At 31.8% G+C, this 16247-nt stretch overlaps 1 protein-coding gene across 2 annotated transcripts in view; it reads left to right on the top strand.

Annotated features, from left to right (window-relative positions):
- LOC118192929 (glutamate-gated chloride channel-like) overlaps window positions 1–14770 on the top strand; it is a 197440-nt gene extending 182670 nt beyond the window's left edge. For both annotated transcript variants that reach the window (XM_035363944.2, XM_085817373.1), the window contains exons 8-9: window positions 3152–3543; window positions 8345–14770. In XM_035363944.2, coding sequence (XP_035219835.1) covers window positions 3152–3543; window positions 8345–8677 — 725 coding nt within the window. In that variant the 3' untranslated portion in view covers window positions 8678–14770. The remainder of the gene's footprint in view (window positions 1–3151; window positions 3544–8344) is intronic.
- Window positions 14771–16247: the final 1477 nt, after the last annotated feature.

Genomic DNA, 16247 nt, shown 5'->3' with positions numbered 1-16247 from the left:
GGCTGGAAATAAAACACTTTTATCTTTCACACTCTAGAGTGTTGCCATTCAGTTTATAGTTTATAAAAATTTAGAGTGATGGAAAGAAATCTTCCAAAACTGATTCGATGAATTCTTGGGGTCGCGAAATTGTTTTTTTTTTTTTTTTTTTTTTTTTTTTTTTTTGGCGTCATTTGCATTTTTATGGGGGGCATACTGCAATTAAGTGTAAATACTACTGCACTACATAATTAATCAAGTCCTGCTTACGATTCGAGATTTATCAGTCATCGGCTATATTAATTATTTAAACAATATTATTTTGCATTCTACCGGACACCTGAATCGCCTCCTCTGTTTCATTTTGAATTCTGTCATGTTTTGTGTAATATTTAATGCGAACAAAGTGTTGACTACTCTAAATGAAACATTTCAATACTTTTCTAATAAATTTAATTTTTTCTTGTCGTAAAATCAGAACAAATTTACGTATTTGTATTCACATGTACTTTCTTGATCCCCATAATTATAAATAATATAAATTCTAAGAAAAAGTTACTCATAATTCGAGGTAATATTTTAGATTTGCGCATTACATAACTTCCATAAATGCTCGTTCTGTAATTATTACAGATTCTTTTTAGCTTGCATTGATTACAGATGATTTTAAATATAAATTACGTCTGATTCTTAATATGTATAATGTACTTTTTTCTTACAGTTATATTTTTAATAGCTTCCCAAGACTTGTTACGTAAATTCCAATTCATGTTAATCTTTTAACTGAATATTTGTTTCTCACTAAAATTATTTCTAGGAGGAAGAAGACTAACAAAGAAAAAAAAAAAATTTTTTTAGAGTTAGTGAAAAATGTGCAGTTCCATCGCCGCGACTCGAACCCTGAACCTTCTGAATACGCTTCTAGTGTGCTTCCAAGTAAACCACAAAGGCATGCGGAAAGGAGAGAGAAAATATATTATAATTTCATTTTCAAATGGATGACTTTGTAAATACATTTAGTTTGAATTTTATTTAAACTTTCTGATAATTCCTGTATTATTATCGGTAACAACTGACCTTATCTAAGTAGACGCAACTGTTATTTGATTTAAAATACCTTGTTAGGCATTCAATGGGTTTACATTTTAATTATTGCTAATTCATAGTTTATATTTTTTGTTCTACATTCATCGATAAATATCATTAACGTTGCCTAACTATAAAACAGTATATTTTGACGCATGTCTCCTTTAAGATTTTTGGTATGCATCTGGAGTTTTAATGCTACGCTATTATTATTTAGCCATTTTATAAAGTTTTGAAAATAGAAATGGAGTATTTGTAAACAAATCACCCAAAATACTGTATAGTCACACAAAATATTTTATTCCTGTCATGCGTTATTTCCTTATTTCAAAGGCAGCAATAGTCTTCAACAAACTTTTATATATTCAAATAGTTTGAAGTTTCACAAGAAATGTTTATGTTAACGAATTTGAAACATGTAAATGGGCTGTATAATATTTAACGTATAATGAAATTCAGTCTTTAAATTCAAATCAAAACATTCATGTAAAGAGATGATTTTTTTCACCCAATGCAGATGTAAAAAAAAAAAAAAAAAAAAAAAAAAAAAAAAAAAAAAAAAACTTTAAGGGGAAGGGATGGGAAGAATCAAAACTTTATGTTAAAAGATTTAACTAAATTGGTATCTATCTGTGTATACAAACATTATTATAAAAAGTAATTATATGATTTAAAATTTCGATGATTCATTTCTTGAAATACTATTTCTGTTTAAATACTTGGAATTTTGAGAACTTATGTACTGTCCTTCAGTTTATATCCATTTTCGAGCTTGTTTATTCATTGATGGGTCACAAATCAAAGTGAGTAACTGAAACAAAAAGAACTTATGCACATAACCATTTTATTCTATATGCGACTCTATTTGCAATAGCAGCGATGTCTTAGAGCAAGAAGCTATAAGTCATTCAATATATATATATATATATCTGAAACGCGACCCCTCCCTCCCCCTATTCCATATCTCTTCTAGAATCGGGTTGGGATGGACTCATTTCCCCCCCCCCCCCTGTGAAGGGGATCGTATCTGATCGAACGAGGGGGAGGTGAGGCGTTCGAGGAAACATGTTCCGAGAAAAAACTGGAACTTCGGAGGAAAAGAATCACGAAGCTGATATTAACTAGTCTGACCGTGATTTTGGTTTGTCCAAAATTTGAAAATCTATACAAAGATCTTAAGATAAATGCAGTTAATAATTTCATTTTCATAAGATAAATACAGTTTATAATTCTATTTCATTCCAAGTATAAAATTTTCTTTATAATTGACGCCGCTGATTCAATCATTGCTGTCAGTTCGTTGTTTTGGTAGCAACAGTGCTACAAAACTACAAATCTTGCATAATACCTTATGTTCAATACGTACCAATGAACATATGAAATATTTGATTTTATATATGAGAGGCCCTTGGAGAAATATTATTTCGGCAATAACATATACCTTTATAATAAAAATTAACAAAGAGAGTTTTGATAATAGACCAAAGTTAATAAATATATAGTTACAGGCTCAGTGATGAATAATCCAGAACAGAACCGTAATATATATTCAAAACTCTAGATGAAACTTTGAATATGAGTTTCTACATGTACTTAAAATAGCCTCCCTCCCCCACGGAAAAAAAATAAATCACATGCATGAAATTTTTTTGAACATGTTTCCGTATTGTAATTTCTATTAAATAATTAGTTCATCTCTCATAATTCAGAATTTTTCTTTGAAACTCGAACGCTTATGTTTCTGTTTTTTTTAACAATCAAACATTACCACGTAAATATTGTTTTGGCTACCACGATGTTTCATCTAAAAATTCAAGTACATTTTCCAACAATAATACAAAACCTTGCATGTATGTATCTACCATACAAAGTAAGAGTAAATAGCGAATAAACTGTAATCTAGTCAAGTAACAGTAAATAGCGAATGGTTAAAGACATCTCATTTCATTCTTTTCCTGGGCATCAAAATATTTAAGCACTATTATTGCAATAATTTTATTACTTTTCTTGGTTTTAAAATATTATTTCAGTTCTTTCAATTGCTTTCGATAAGATAACTAATCCTTGACCCAATTATTTTTGACAGATAGCTACAGCTGCTTAAACGTTCTATTAGTTTTCACGCGGGACAAGTCTTTCTATATCAGCACAGTTTTCGTTCCGGGTGTTGTCCTGGTGACCAGCTCCTTCATCAGTTTCTGGCTGGACATAAATGCTGTGCCGGCTAGGGTGATGATAGGCGTGACCACCATGTTGAACTTTTGCACTACTACCAACGGCTTCCGCTCCACTCTGCCAGTCGTGTCCAACTTAACGGCCATGAATCTGTGGGACGGAGTGTGCATGTTTTTCATTTACGCCTCTATGCTGGAATTCATCATCGTCAATTATTTGTACCGGAAACTGCCTGGAGCTTCCAGCAGCCGCCCCGTATCGGCGCCGGTGCCTGAATCCCTGAAGAACCCGTCCCTTGCCCAGGTAATAATTTATAACCATTTATTGCATGCATTCTTCACATTTCTTCTTTTTTTGTCTGCATTAGATGTATTTCGGGAGAGTAACTGGATCAGTAACTCAATTGAAATAATGCAGTTTAACAATCCTTCTGTACCTACTGATAACCTTTCGATATGCGGATTATGAGAGAAAAATAGGAATCATTTTCATCATATAATAATTAATTAAATATCCAATTTCCATTTAAAAATATGCAATAAAGCGCAGAATTGGAAGAAAAAGAAAAAAAGAATAATATTCATCTTCTCTTAGCAAAGCTACCATTTCATTATACAAAAAATAAATACTACAAAATTTCCTATATTTCCTTTTAATGTCTTGTTCGATGTTAAATTTCAGATAGTTATCGTTTAATTAAATTATACATTAAGCGTTTAAAACTTTATACCCAATACTAAAACATTTTTTTAAAGTTAAGAATTCTTTAAAAATGTAACACAAATTCGAAATCAATACTTTGGCACTGTTTTGCAGAACAACCTCATTTTCATGTGCGTACAAACTAAAATGGTTTACGCAGGTGGAGCAAACAAAATTATTTTCAAATTATGAGAACGCTTACGTAAAAATGATTATAATTTTACTTCACGATATTTCAACTTAATTAGTTGTATACTTATCAAACCAAAAGGTAATGGCGGTGCTCTTTGTAATGCACAATTATTCTTTGTTAAGCATATTTATTTTTGCGACTTTGAAACTCATAATTTGAATTCTTATTCTCCTACATCCGTTCTAACTTAATAATGCAGAAGAATGTTGAAAATTTCAATTTGCTTTTCTTAAATTCTGGTCTGTATTTTTTTTCCTTAGATATGCTATACGTGACACAAATCATCCTAAAAAGTATTGACTTATATGAACAAATTCTAAAAGTGTTGCTGCTACAAATCAACTTGAACCAGATGTTTATCTGCACAATCAATCTATTTATAAACACTTCTGATATCGGTAAAATTTCATATAACATGCTTAGAATTCTCTATGGTTGGATTAGACGAAGTAGCGCCTCCCAGATAATTTCAGCGGCGAATAATCGCAAAAGATAGATATAGCTAAAAAATCTATACGGCTGTTCATTGTGTGCAAAGAAAAGTAAGCATTTTAGCGTTGCTCCCATTCAAACTTGTTTACTACCCTCCTTAACTACCACGTAAGTAATTCACCGCTTTGTTATATTCCGCGGCAGTAAAAATTAAATATCCCTTACAATTAACCATAATTTATAGCATTCTATTGATTTAGGTTAAGTCTGGCAACGAAACATTACCAGCTTTTCTGGTAGCACGGCTCATTTCAACCCCTAACTTACGCCCATGGTATAGAGCCCATGGCATTCTCTACCTGCTATTACCATTTTTCAGTGATTTGAATATAGAGTGAATATTTTTTGCCTATTTAAAAGGAGATATGATTTATACTTTTCAAGCAATTAAAGTTATTCTTCCCTTGTGCATGTCTGTAGAGCAAACACTTAGCATACCGAGCCAGTCATTCGGAGATACCATATCTGACTCAGGGTAAGTACGCAATTGAATGTTTCAATTTTTTTTTCCTATTAACTTCTGTCTGTCCCATAACCTAACTCAGTATATGTAAACTGACTCCGAAAAGGAGATGTAATTAACTTATCTTCAAGGAAATCAACTTAACTCTGTCATAAATTTTAAGAAACTGCAAAATACTTCTAATAAATTTCTGTCGACTTACGTAAAACAACGTATAAATTTTCCATAGATAAATTTGCTACAATCACGCCTTTTAAGTACTGCTATCTCTCGTGAAATTCTTTATCTCCACTGAACCAACAAAGTAGCACTACTAACATATCATTAACACCGAATATGATCTTTTCAATAGATAATCGATTATTTACATCCCTATTTTGGAATTCAGAAACTTAAAATTTCCTAAATTAACGGATTATCTCATTCCTTTTGTATTTCCAAATAAAGCTAAAAAATCTGGTTCTAAAATAAGTATTTTTGTTTCTTTATCAAAATTTTTAGAATATTTCAGGAAGTACAGTCCAAGACTGTACTTCCTGAAATATTCTAAAATGGAATCAAGGCTTCCAAAATGGAAGCCTTGATGGTATGCAAAAATCATGCAAAAATCCTAGAAATCCCCCAGCCTAATGAACTTTGAAATCAGCCCTGAAGATCGTATTTCTAACATATGGCAAGCAGAAAAGAGAGGACATACATACAGCAATGTTCCTATAACTGCCGATAATATGTTTCAAGGATAAACTTCCTACAATTCTCAATGTTATATAAAATGGCATTCGTGTAAGGTAATAAATACGGTAGTTTCACTGACAAATTTTACATACTAAAACATAAACGATTTTAAATAATAAAGTATAAATGTGTACCATGTTGTATACTACATTCATAATTAAAGAATATGCATTACAATTTATAGTTCTTCTCTCGCACACATAAAAGTAAGTGATTCTAACTCCTCATAAGACTCTTTCTCACTATTTCAAAAATACTTAAAATTTTAGCTTCCTTTCTTTGGGAAAAAAAAAATGATGGCTTCCATTTTGAGGAAAATAAAAGTTTTCGAACACGATAGAGCGATGACTTAGCGCTCATGAAAATATATGGGAGGAATACAAATAGAAGCATAGGAATAAAATGCGAGCAAGTTTCATTGATGAAGTGAGGTTACGGAAGTAAAGGAGAATGGCCAGAGCTTACGTATTGCCTAAACCCAAAAAACCGAGGCCTAAGGCCTTAGATTCAAGAGGACTGTCAAATCAATCTATAATTTCTCATAAATCTGTTCACCTCTGATAAATAAGACAAGAACAAATTAGAGGCTCCAAAAAGAGCGCTAGGCTGCCTAAGGCCACAGACTGATTAAATTCGGCTCTGAAGATAATTTGCAGTCTGACAACAGATAGCCATCTCCAAGCCTCATGCATATTTGTTCCAAAAATAAAGAGAATGACTTTAAAAACGCTTTGTTTTAATGCAACATACATGTAATTATAGTTTATATACGAAGAATATTGCTCTCATTTTTTGAAGCTGAAGAATGACCTGCACGCCATTAGTTCCGAACGGTCTTGTTTCCGTCAATGAGAGCTTTGTGTTACGTGAAAACTTGGGTGGAATAAAAAAGCAATATTCATATTAGCTGTCCTCAACAATTCCAACGCTTAAGATCCAAATTTTCCTCATGTCACACATAAGCAGAACGCTTCTCAGAACTATCTGCGTTTTCGTTGATGATTTTGTTTTGATTTATTTGATTATGGCAAAATGCGCTAAGGTTATCTGCCTGAGGAAGGATACCTTCCTGGAGGACTTTATAAGGAAAACTAACTCGTATCCGCGTTACACATGAAGGAAAACACGAAAACGCTGATGCAGCCAGCCCATTTGCCTGGAATCGAACCCACAATTTCGCTTATGAGAAAACACGAAAACTATGTTTACGTACAAACTGCCACAAAAGTGCAGATTCAACTTGACATGGTAAAACTGTACATCTGGATTCGTTCTTCATCCCTCTCATAGTCCAGCTCCCTTTTGTGGCCGTTTGGCACAACAGAATATAATCAATTTAAGCATTTTTTCAGGCAAAGCCGCTTGAGAAGTCAACCCCTTGAAATAATTATTTTAAAGTAAGAAAATATATAATGATTTTATAGCTAGTTATTCCGGCCCCAGCTAGTTATTTATTATTATTGTTTAAATATGAAGAAATGCATATATTGCTTTCAAATTGCTTAATTAGTTAATGAGTAACAGATAGATTAAATTTCAAAGAAAAATTAAATATCTTATCTTTTTTTGAATGGAAACACACTGATGTATGGAATAAGGATATTCTACTTCTGGCAGTGACAACACATTTCTTATAAATTGATGAGTTTTCTGATTAAATTCGAAACACAAATATTTTATGCTTTGTCGAGTGACAGCCCATTTCCTTTAAATAGCAGACTTTCATGATTAAAGTTGAAATGAATAGCTTACTATTTCTCAAGTAGCAACACACTGCCTTTCAATTGTCGAGTTTAATGAAAATACCATAGCGTAAAATATAAATAAAATTAAAAACAAATAGGAAATTCAAAATTCTAGCTTCGAAGTGCATATGTTCGGATGGATGGATAGGTGTGTTTAAGATTTAGTGGCTCTAGTTGCAGCCGTTTTTCCACAATGCTAAGAACATAATATACAGTTTCTTCATTATTTAGTAACAGAGAAGATAAACCATACATTGAACTCAACCATTACTTAATGTTGATCCAGGAAGAATGTGAATTAAGTGAGAAGTGAATACGTATGAATAAAATAAATTAAGTTGATCTAATAAAGAATGTGAATTAAGTCAGAGGTGTGAAGAGTATAGTTTCTCAAAGACAATTTTCAGCAGTCTTGCTTTACATCTTCAGTCCGAAAGAGATACGTTCATAGGTTCTTGACTACCGCCAGATGACATGAGTGCCACATTTGATTTGCTGATGTGCATCATGTTTATTCTCACTTTTTATACCTCTCACGTGCATTTTTTTAAACTTATAAATACTCTTTATTTCTGCTTTCTTTCCAGGAGCCGTTTTAGAACACTGATAACTGCGTGTAATTGAAACCACGAATAATGGGTCAACGGATAAGGGGATATTGCAGTAAATGTAAAATGTCGCAAATATGAAAGAAACTAAATTTGATTTAACAAAAACGAATATATATTTTTAATGCTATTTTATAGTTATTAGATTCCATTCTTTTTCTTTCAGACCAACAGTCGCCGAGTGTTCTCCGACACCAACGTCCAGCAGCCAACCCAGACGCCCGCCACAACCCCGAACGCCGTCCCCGAGCACCCTTCCGCCCTCAACCACCGGCTGCAGAGTGACAAGGCTAGGGCCGCGGCCTCAGTCTTCGCCTGGTTGAGACGTCCTCAACTTTTTGTCACTCCTGACACGCGCAACAGGCAAAGACTGGCCAAACAGATCGACAATGTCTCGAAAGCCGTCTTCCCGCTGCTCTTTGGCATCTTCACCGTCGGCTTCGTCCTCACCTTTGCCGTCATCAAGCCGTCGCAGGAGGAGAACTTCACGCTACTCTAGCAAGCAGAACAAACCTATTAGTGGCCTTTCTTCCCATCGCACGTCGCTTTGTACACATTTCTGTTTCATCCTTCCGTCATGCTTTCTGTTGTCCTTCAAGCTGGAGCATATTTTGCCACAAAGTTATAACCAAAAGGCATCACTAAAGTAATAAGGATTACAAAGCCATAAACCATTCATTACAGCACGAGTTTTACACTCTCTGTCAAATTACAGAACATTGACAAAATAATTTTATTTTACTCATTTTTTTTCAAAAAAAAAAGTTTTGAGATATAATTTCCGATAATTTTTATTAAAGATTTTCATAGTTAACTTCCTTAACTATTTGACTGCAAACAATTAAAATGAATCAAATTTAATGCAATGCATTTTTAATACGTAACAAGCCTCATATGAAACGCTAAACTTGAGATAAGAAGAAATTTTGCCTTTTGTGACGCATTTTGATCTATTTCGTTGGTTATTAACAAATTAGTTATTACACTGTGCACTTCAAGAGAACTAACTTTAGGTCTCAAAATCATTTAATGATATTAATTGATTCAAATCGCATTATACCCTACGTTATCTATAATATGAAATCGAAAAAATATGAATAGAATAAACGATTTGATATAGTAAAAAACAAAAAGCATTTTAAGTAGGTAATGTTGATTATGAAGAGATACTTAAAAACATACTAGGCAAGGCTTTACAGAAAATAAAATAAGATGCATATGATAACGTAAAAATTGTAAAATAACAAAAAACTTCTTCAGTCACCTTTTTCTTCCATTTTTTTTCTCGCCATCTTAAAACACACTTTTCAGTTTCAATCTACATTAATACTTAATAAACACAGTTTAATGGATAATTTAACAAATATAAATAGCACATAATTTCGATTTTCAGTCACCTTAAAAAAATTAAAAGTATTGCTGAATTGTTCAACAAAACACGATTTTGAGACCTACGTTAGCGATTTTATATTTTCAAAAACTGAATGTTTTCTAGTCAGCATAATATTTTGACTATTTGTCAACCTTCCTTCCATTCTTAAATAACTCCGAAAGAAGTAACATCTTTTCGTCGAAAATGCTGTATTTGTTTATGTGATCATTACGTACTTTATTTTCTCAAGTTTTCGAATACCTGCACTCGGGAGAAATCAGCTAAATCAATTTTAATCTATATATATTCAAAAATACTTTGTGAAACGTCAGGGCAAAACCATCCTACTCCAGAATGCAAGATGCAAATGCATGATGGCCGCGACGCTAATAATTTTTCTAAACTCTTTTGCCTCATCAGTTTCCATTAAAGCTGCCTTCGCATTTCATCGTAACTATGTGGATTCCCACTCCATTTTTCGTACGATTAATGGCGACGACCAATAAAAGGGTTAAATTCATTATCTATGTCTCTTAATGCTCTCTTGGCAAGCATTGTCACGGCGAAATGGCCTCAATACAAAAATAACTGATATAAAGCTTTAAACTATACACGAAAGAGTTTTAATGACATAACAGAAGTAGTTCACAATATTGGAGAAATGCAGTGGTTTCCAGGCTTCGGCTAACGTTATTCTCAGTTCAATACAGCTTTAAATTTCTTCTTGGCAAGAAGAAAATTTGATCCTTTCCCATAACCCTGAAAACGAGTTCATAAAGCCAACCACTTAGTCGAAAAATACTGTTACCGTCGAATTTGTTCTGAAAATTTGCTATATAACCGACAATTGTTGGAGTCCGCTTTTGGATCAGCAATGCGAGAAATTTAAAAAAATAAACAAACATTTTAATGCATGCAGCAAAGATTAAAAACACCTGAGTATTGCAAGGATTTAATTCATTCATTCCGAATAATGGAATATATACATTCCGATTTCATAAATATATCCAAATGAGCATAATATATATATTTGTATAGCAAGGTTGTCTAATGAATGCAACACTTAGTCAGATATAAAAGTTATATGGTCAAAAATGTACAATATATGATGAAAGAAAATACACTTTTATATTTAAATCCTCTTTTACACAAATGCAAACAATGAAAGAGTAATTAGGAAACAAGGATTAGGATTTAACATAATATAGGAAAATTAGTAGAAGTAATGGTTATTAGACTAACCATTTGTGAAAATATATTGATGTCTTTTCCCAAGAATGCTACTAATAAAGAAATTTCATTACATTCCTAACGCTTTAATGAAATAACTATGAAATGTATGATTTGAATACATATTTTTAAGTATGATATTTGTGCGATATGTAAAACAAACGTTTGATGAGACCTATGTTGGAAAATGCAGCTCTCTTATGTGTGGAAATTATCCTTGTACATTAAATAACGAAAACACTAATTCATTGCAGAGCTTAACTGAAGGGTGGAGTCCAGGTAATGAAATTTCCCTTTCTTTTAGAATTTAAGGTAATTTAAGTATATCGCAAGGTCAAAATGCATATTGTAACTAGAAGTGTAAACGATCATTGTCTATAATTTCATTAGAAATTCCCGAATTTACTTCAGGTGCATTGCCTAGTAAGACAATATTTTCAGTTACAAACTCTCAAACTGAATTATTTCTAAAAATGCAGAAAACTACCGCTGACGGAAATAGATTATTTAAGTATACATTTTGGAAGTATAAAAAGTGTTCCAAAAATGAAATTAAACTATTGAAAGCTATTTTAGCAACGATTATAATACCTTTTTTTAACGATATTCCTTTTAAAGTAGCAACTTATTTCCTTGTTGAAATAAAAATTGAAATTAAGGATGAGTACTTATTGTTCGTTAACATTAACCTTGGAATAGCTTTAAAAATCGTAATTTTTAGATAAATAATAAAATGTATTTCAGTATTTTCTTTGGGCTTAAAAAAATAAAATACATTATAGTATTCTGAAAGAAATAAAATTTTCAAATAAATGTCAAAAAGTATTTACATATCATTGTTCATTTATATTTTGCTGCTTAACCACTGTGATACGGAAGGCATTTCACATAAACAACGAAAAGGTGAAGAACAATTTATACTATAAGTAAATTAGCTTAACGCTTTTCTCTCTCGATGCTGTCGATCAAAAATGGGATAGAGCTTAGGCGGATACTCCTTGTGTTATCTGCCATAAACAACATTATCAAAACTTATATTTTAAACAGCACAAATAATAGGACTGATTACTTCCTCTCCTTGCCACCAACGACCTTAATAATAATTGAGTTGCTAATTACAAGCGACCTCAACAAATAAAAGTGCTCAAGTTAGGAATATTTCTCACTTCAAGTGAACTCTTATTTTAATGATTGAATTAGAATTTAAAATTAAGAACCCACAAAATGTTATGCCCGTAAGTTTTATTTAAAATATAATTTATGATTGAGAGCGATACCTTCGGTTAATTAAGATTACCAATGACACATGTATAAAGCACACTACGCAGTACAACTATGCAGTTGAAAATCTGATATCCCGGTAACACAGTCTTGTATCAAATACCTTGCTGTAGTCTGGAAACTACTGAAATTGATGGTTTAATTCTAAGAATATCATACTAGAATACACTAAAGAGATTTTATAATGAATAAAGATAGACACTAAATTTTTTTATGAAATTTAACTCTTTCCTCTACGATTGAGAATAACTCTTAATAAAGTCAAAATAGAAATGTGACCACTGTTTCCACTGAAGTGTACAAGATTACGGCAGCGTGTAAAGAATAAAAAATTAATTGTAGATGGTAACTGAAGCAAATTCTGCCAGATGTTCTCTATGATAACGAAAGAAATTAATTAAACGGGAGTAAATTTGTCACTGGAGCAAACTTAGCAATACGAATTTTTGCTATGTATAAATGCATTAAACGCAATTCTAATTAACCATGATATACACCTTTGATTATAAAATGAGATTTCATACAATTGTAAAGGTATCTATCTACATTGTCATTCAAGTGATCTGTATAAGGCTGGTTTAATATTTTGAAATTAATCGTAGGTAGCAAATGCAATTATCTAATGTGTTTCTGAATTCGCTAAACTGTTTAATCTGAAATCAAAAACAGATATACCTTTCTAACTTTGCTCTTAAACCTTCAGCTACGTTAAGAAATTATTGTTTAAGGATACACTTGCAGAATTTACGATTTAAGGATGGAGAAAATGGAACACTTTCTTTACAAATAAATCAATATTTCATATAATAATATATCAATATTTTAAACTCTCTTAATTTCTCCAATGTTCTTCACTGCAATTTTGAAATTTAAGGAATTTTGAAAATGCATCCAAATATATATGTGGTATTTTTACTCTTTTTTTGGGGGGGGTGGGGGAGTACGCTTTTCTCCAGAATTTACCAAAAATATCACACAGACTTTTGTAAGACTTATCATAAATCACAGGTATGAGCATTAGCGCAATGAAACCTTTAAATACTGATAAATTTGTAAGATAAATAGTGTCGGAAAACTGACGGATCCTTAAAGCTGTTGAATGCATGCAATTCGTTTAAAGATTTTAAATTTCCTTGATTAAATTTTGAGCTTTTGAGAAAAACTTATAAATTCTACAGCTGCCTGTTAATAATGTAAAAAGTTACTAATATTCTGTTTTTAAACTGAAGTGTACAGTAGTAGGGGGCTAAAACTTCCACTTGAACAGAAAGGCTATCGTAACTTTGAACATTAAAGACTTCTTGGATAAAGGTTGACAGACTACTAATACATCCACATTAGAATAGCGATTTTGGTGCTTTTTTTTTTTTTTTCAAGCATAGAACATAGTACAATAATATATTCTTCATATAGATAAATATACAGATTGTAGTAAACCGCGCCTGATCTGTAGTTTTAGACGTAACACAAGACTGTTAAAACAACCTATCTCTAAGCAATCTTACTGTTCTCAAAACCAAAGAGTTACATCTATTTCATTGCAATACCTAGTGATAAGTTATTAATGCATACATACACATTCTTCACTCATTATCACAATGTATTCACCAGAGTCTATTTTTCGACGGTTGTGTGACGGATCAAGCTGAGAATAATCCATAATCATACACTAAATTGTAAAGAAAAATTAGATTAAAAAGTAGCCTGGTAGAAGTTAGATATTAGTTGTAATTTCACAAGCAGTGTTCTCCACCTGTGAATGTCTGAAGACAAGTGTGATCTTACAACTGATCAAAATGCATTGCACGGTAATATGCATATACATAACTTAAATATATAAATGATGTGAAATTATAATACAAAAGACACATTAGTAGAGCAACTAAAAATTATTATCTGCGATAGTCGAATCGATTGAAAAACACGTAACGGAAGCTTGATCCAGTGCAGCCGTGGATTGCCTGCTTTGATTTAAAACTTTACGTGTTTCAGGATCAAATGCGGTGTTCTAAAAGTAAATAAAATAAATTATAGAGTGAGGTTATTTGCATCGTACTTTCAGTGCTTATCATTTTCACTTTTAAAGCTTTTGAACTAAAAACTTCACAAAATCCCAACGAGTTTTCGCGGAATCAATGGGCATTCGACCATCAGAATTGCAAAAGCAGATATCTAAGTAGTGCAATATCTACTGAAATAAAAGCGAATTGCATTCAATGGCCTTATGACCAATGCGCGAAAACGCGAATTCCATCTTCTTCATACCACACTAACGGCATACGCTATTTCTTGTCGATAGCAGCTTAGGCAAGGAATAGAGAGCAGACACACATTTTTTTTTTAAAGTTGAAACAGTGCACATTCCCATTCTACAACCAACTTTGCCATAAAAGAGATAGAAAACACGCTACATAGCCCTAAAGACTGCAAAGAAGTCAAAGACGAAATCCACGAAAAGTGAACAAAGGCAAGAAAAATGAAGAAAAATATGCTTCAGTAGCATCTTAAATCGGACATGTACATAGAATAAAATTAAAGCTTTATGCATGACTTGTTATACATTTTTCTCCTTTTTGCAAATGTAAACTAATTTTTTGACAAATGCAAATATGTGGGCGTATGCTCTATATACTGTACAGTGTATACAGTTGTTATTGTTCATTATGCATCATATTATTGAATAATTAATAAATACTCATACATCAGCCATTTGTTTCCATTTCTTTTCGATAAATATTCGTATTTTATTTAAATTTTGCTTAATACTAAATACTAGTTATTACAGTATGATATAGCTGTCGAAATTTCATAATTCTTGCAAAATGAAATGGCTTTTATATGAAAATATTTTAAACAAGAGCTCTAATAATGATTACACACAATGCCCATAAAAGCATACATGTGGTTTTTTACTTTTGTAGTCGTTAGTCGTACATATTATAATTCCATCTAAAAAAATTATGAAATGATAATATTCATACTTTGTCTTGTCTAAATAAAATAAATAAATTAATTAATTTCGTAAAAACTACAAAATCTAACTTTTATATGATCTTCCTGTCCTTATAACTATTTTAATATACGTCTATAATCATCATAGATAAAGCACAAAATGATTCTCAAAGGACAAAAATTGACAGAAACAACTAATTTCGAAATCTGGGTATCTTTTTCGTCTTTCCTTCAAAATATAAATTAGAAAAATTCGAGATTAATTTTTTCACTTTAACGTCATTTAGTGATTTTCAAGTGGGGTAACTTTAATTTTGTTTCATATTCCAAAACAATTTTCACACAATTTATGTTATAAGAAAAATATATATATTGTTGCGTGCGTACGGGTTCGTTATGAAATGAATGCACAAGTCCGATGAAAAATGAACAAAAATTTATTATTATCACAACAAAAATGCTTAACTTTTCTCAAATTATCATGCAGTATTACAATATCTCACAGTAGTTATCTTTTAACTACTCAAACGTCCAATAGAATGTAATTCAAAACAGCTAAAGAAAGCTAATCCGTGAATTTGCTACAGTCAACAAGAGCAGTTTTCTAAACAACAACAAACTAAGCAACTACTACAAACTGAGATGTTTTCCTCCTTTTATAAGATTTTAAAATCACGCGCTAGAATTTTCCAGCACTTTCTCGAAATCAAAAAGACATATTTATTTATTTAACGCACGCGCTCTTGTATTTTTAATTTTTCCGGCTTAGCTTTCTTTTAATATTCGTCACGCGCTGCACTGCGCGAGAAATAAAACCATTTAATTTATAATTGAACTAACATTAGCTTTTTAAATACCAAATTCGTAACACTACCCCCTTTCCAAGGACTGCACGTCCCGGTCAGTACAATCAATGGACAGGAAGCTAAACTTACAACTGTGGCATAAATGCATTAATAAGCATTACATTACAATAATTAACAACATGAACAATAAATGCAATAAATTAAACAAATCAAATGCTATCAAATACAAATCAAATACTAAATGCAAATCAAATACTAAATACAAATCAAATCAAATACACATTTAAAAACAAAATGGACCATGGTCTTATACTATTTACAATTATTTACATTATGTACTATGGCCATAGTAATGAGCTAACCTGTCGTAATGAACGACTGTAGGTTTAGAGTTCGAAGACTTACGAATCCGAACCATGACATCATTC

Source organism: Stegodyphus dumicola, chromosome 5, assembly GCF_044657685.1.
Source record: "Stegodyphus dumicola isolate Sdum_Otavi_A_Nest chromosome 5, ASM4465768v1".
Classification (NCBI taxonomy): Eukaryota; Metazoa; Arthropoda; class Arachnida; order Araneae; family Eresidae; genus Stegodyphus; species Stegodyphus dumicola.
This window is presented reverse-complemented; position numbering and strand designations above follow the sequence as displayed.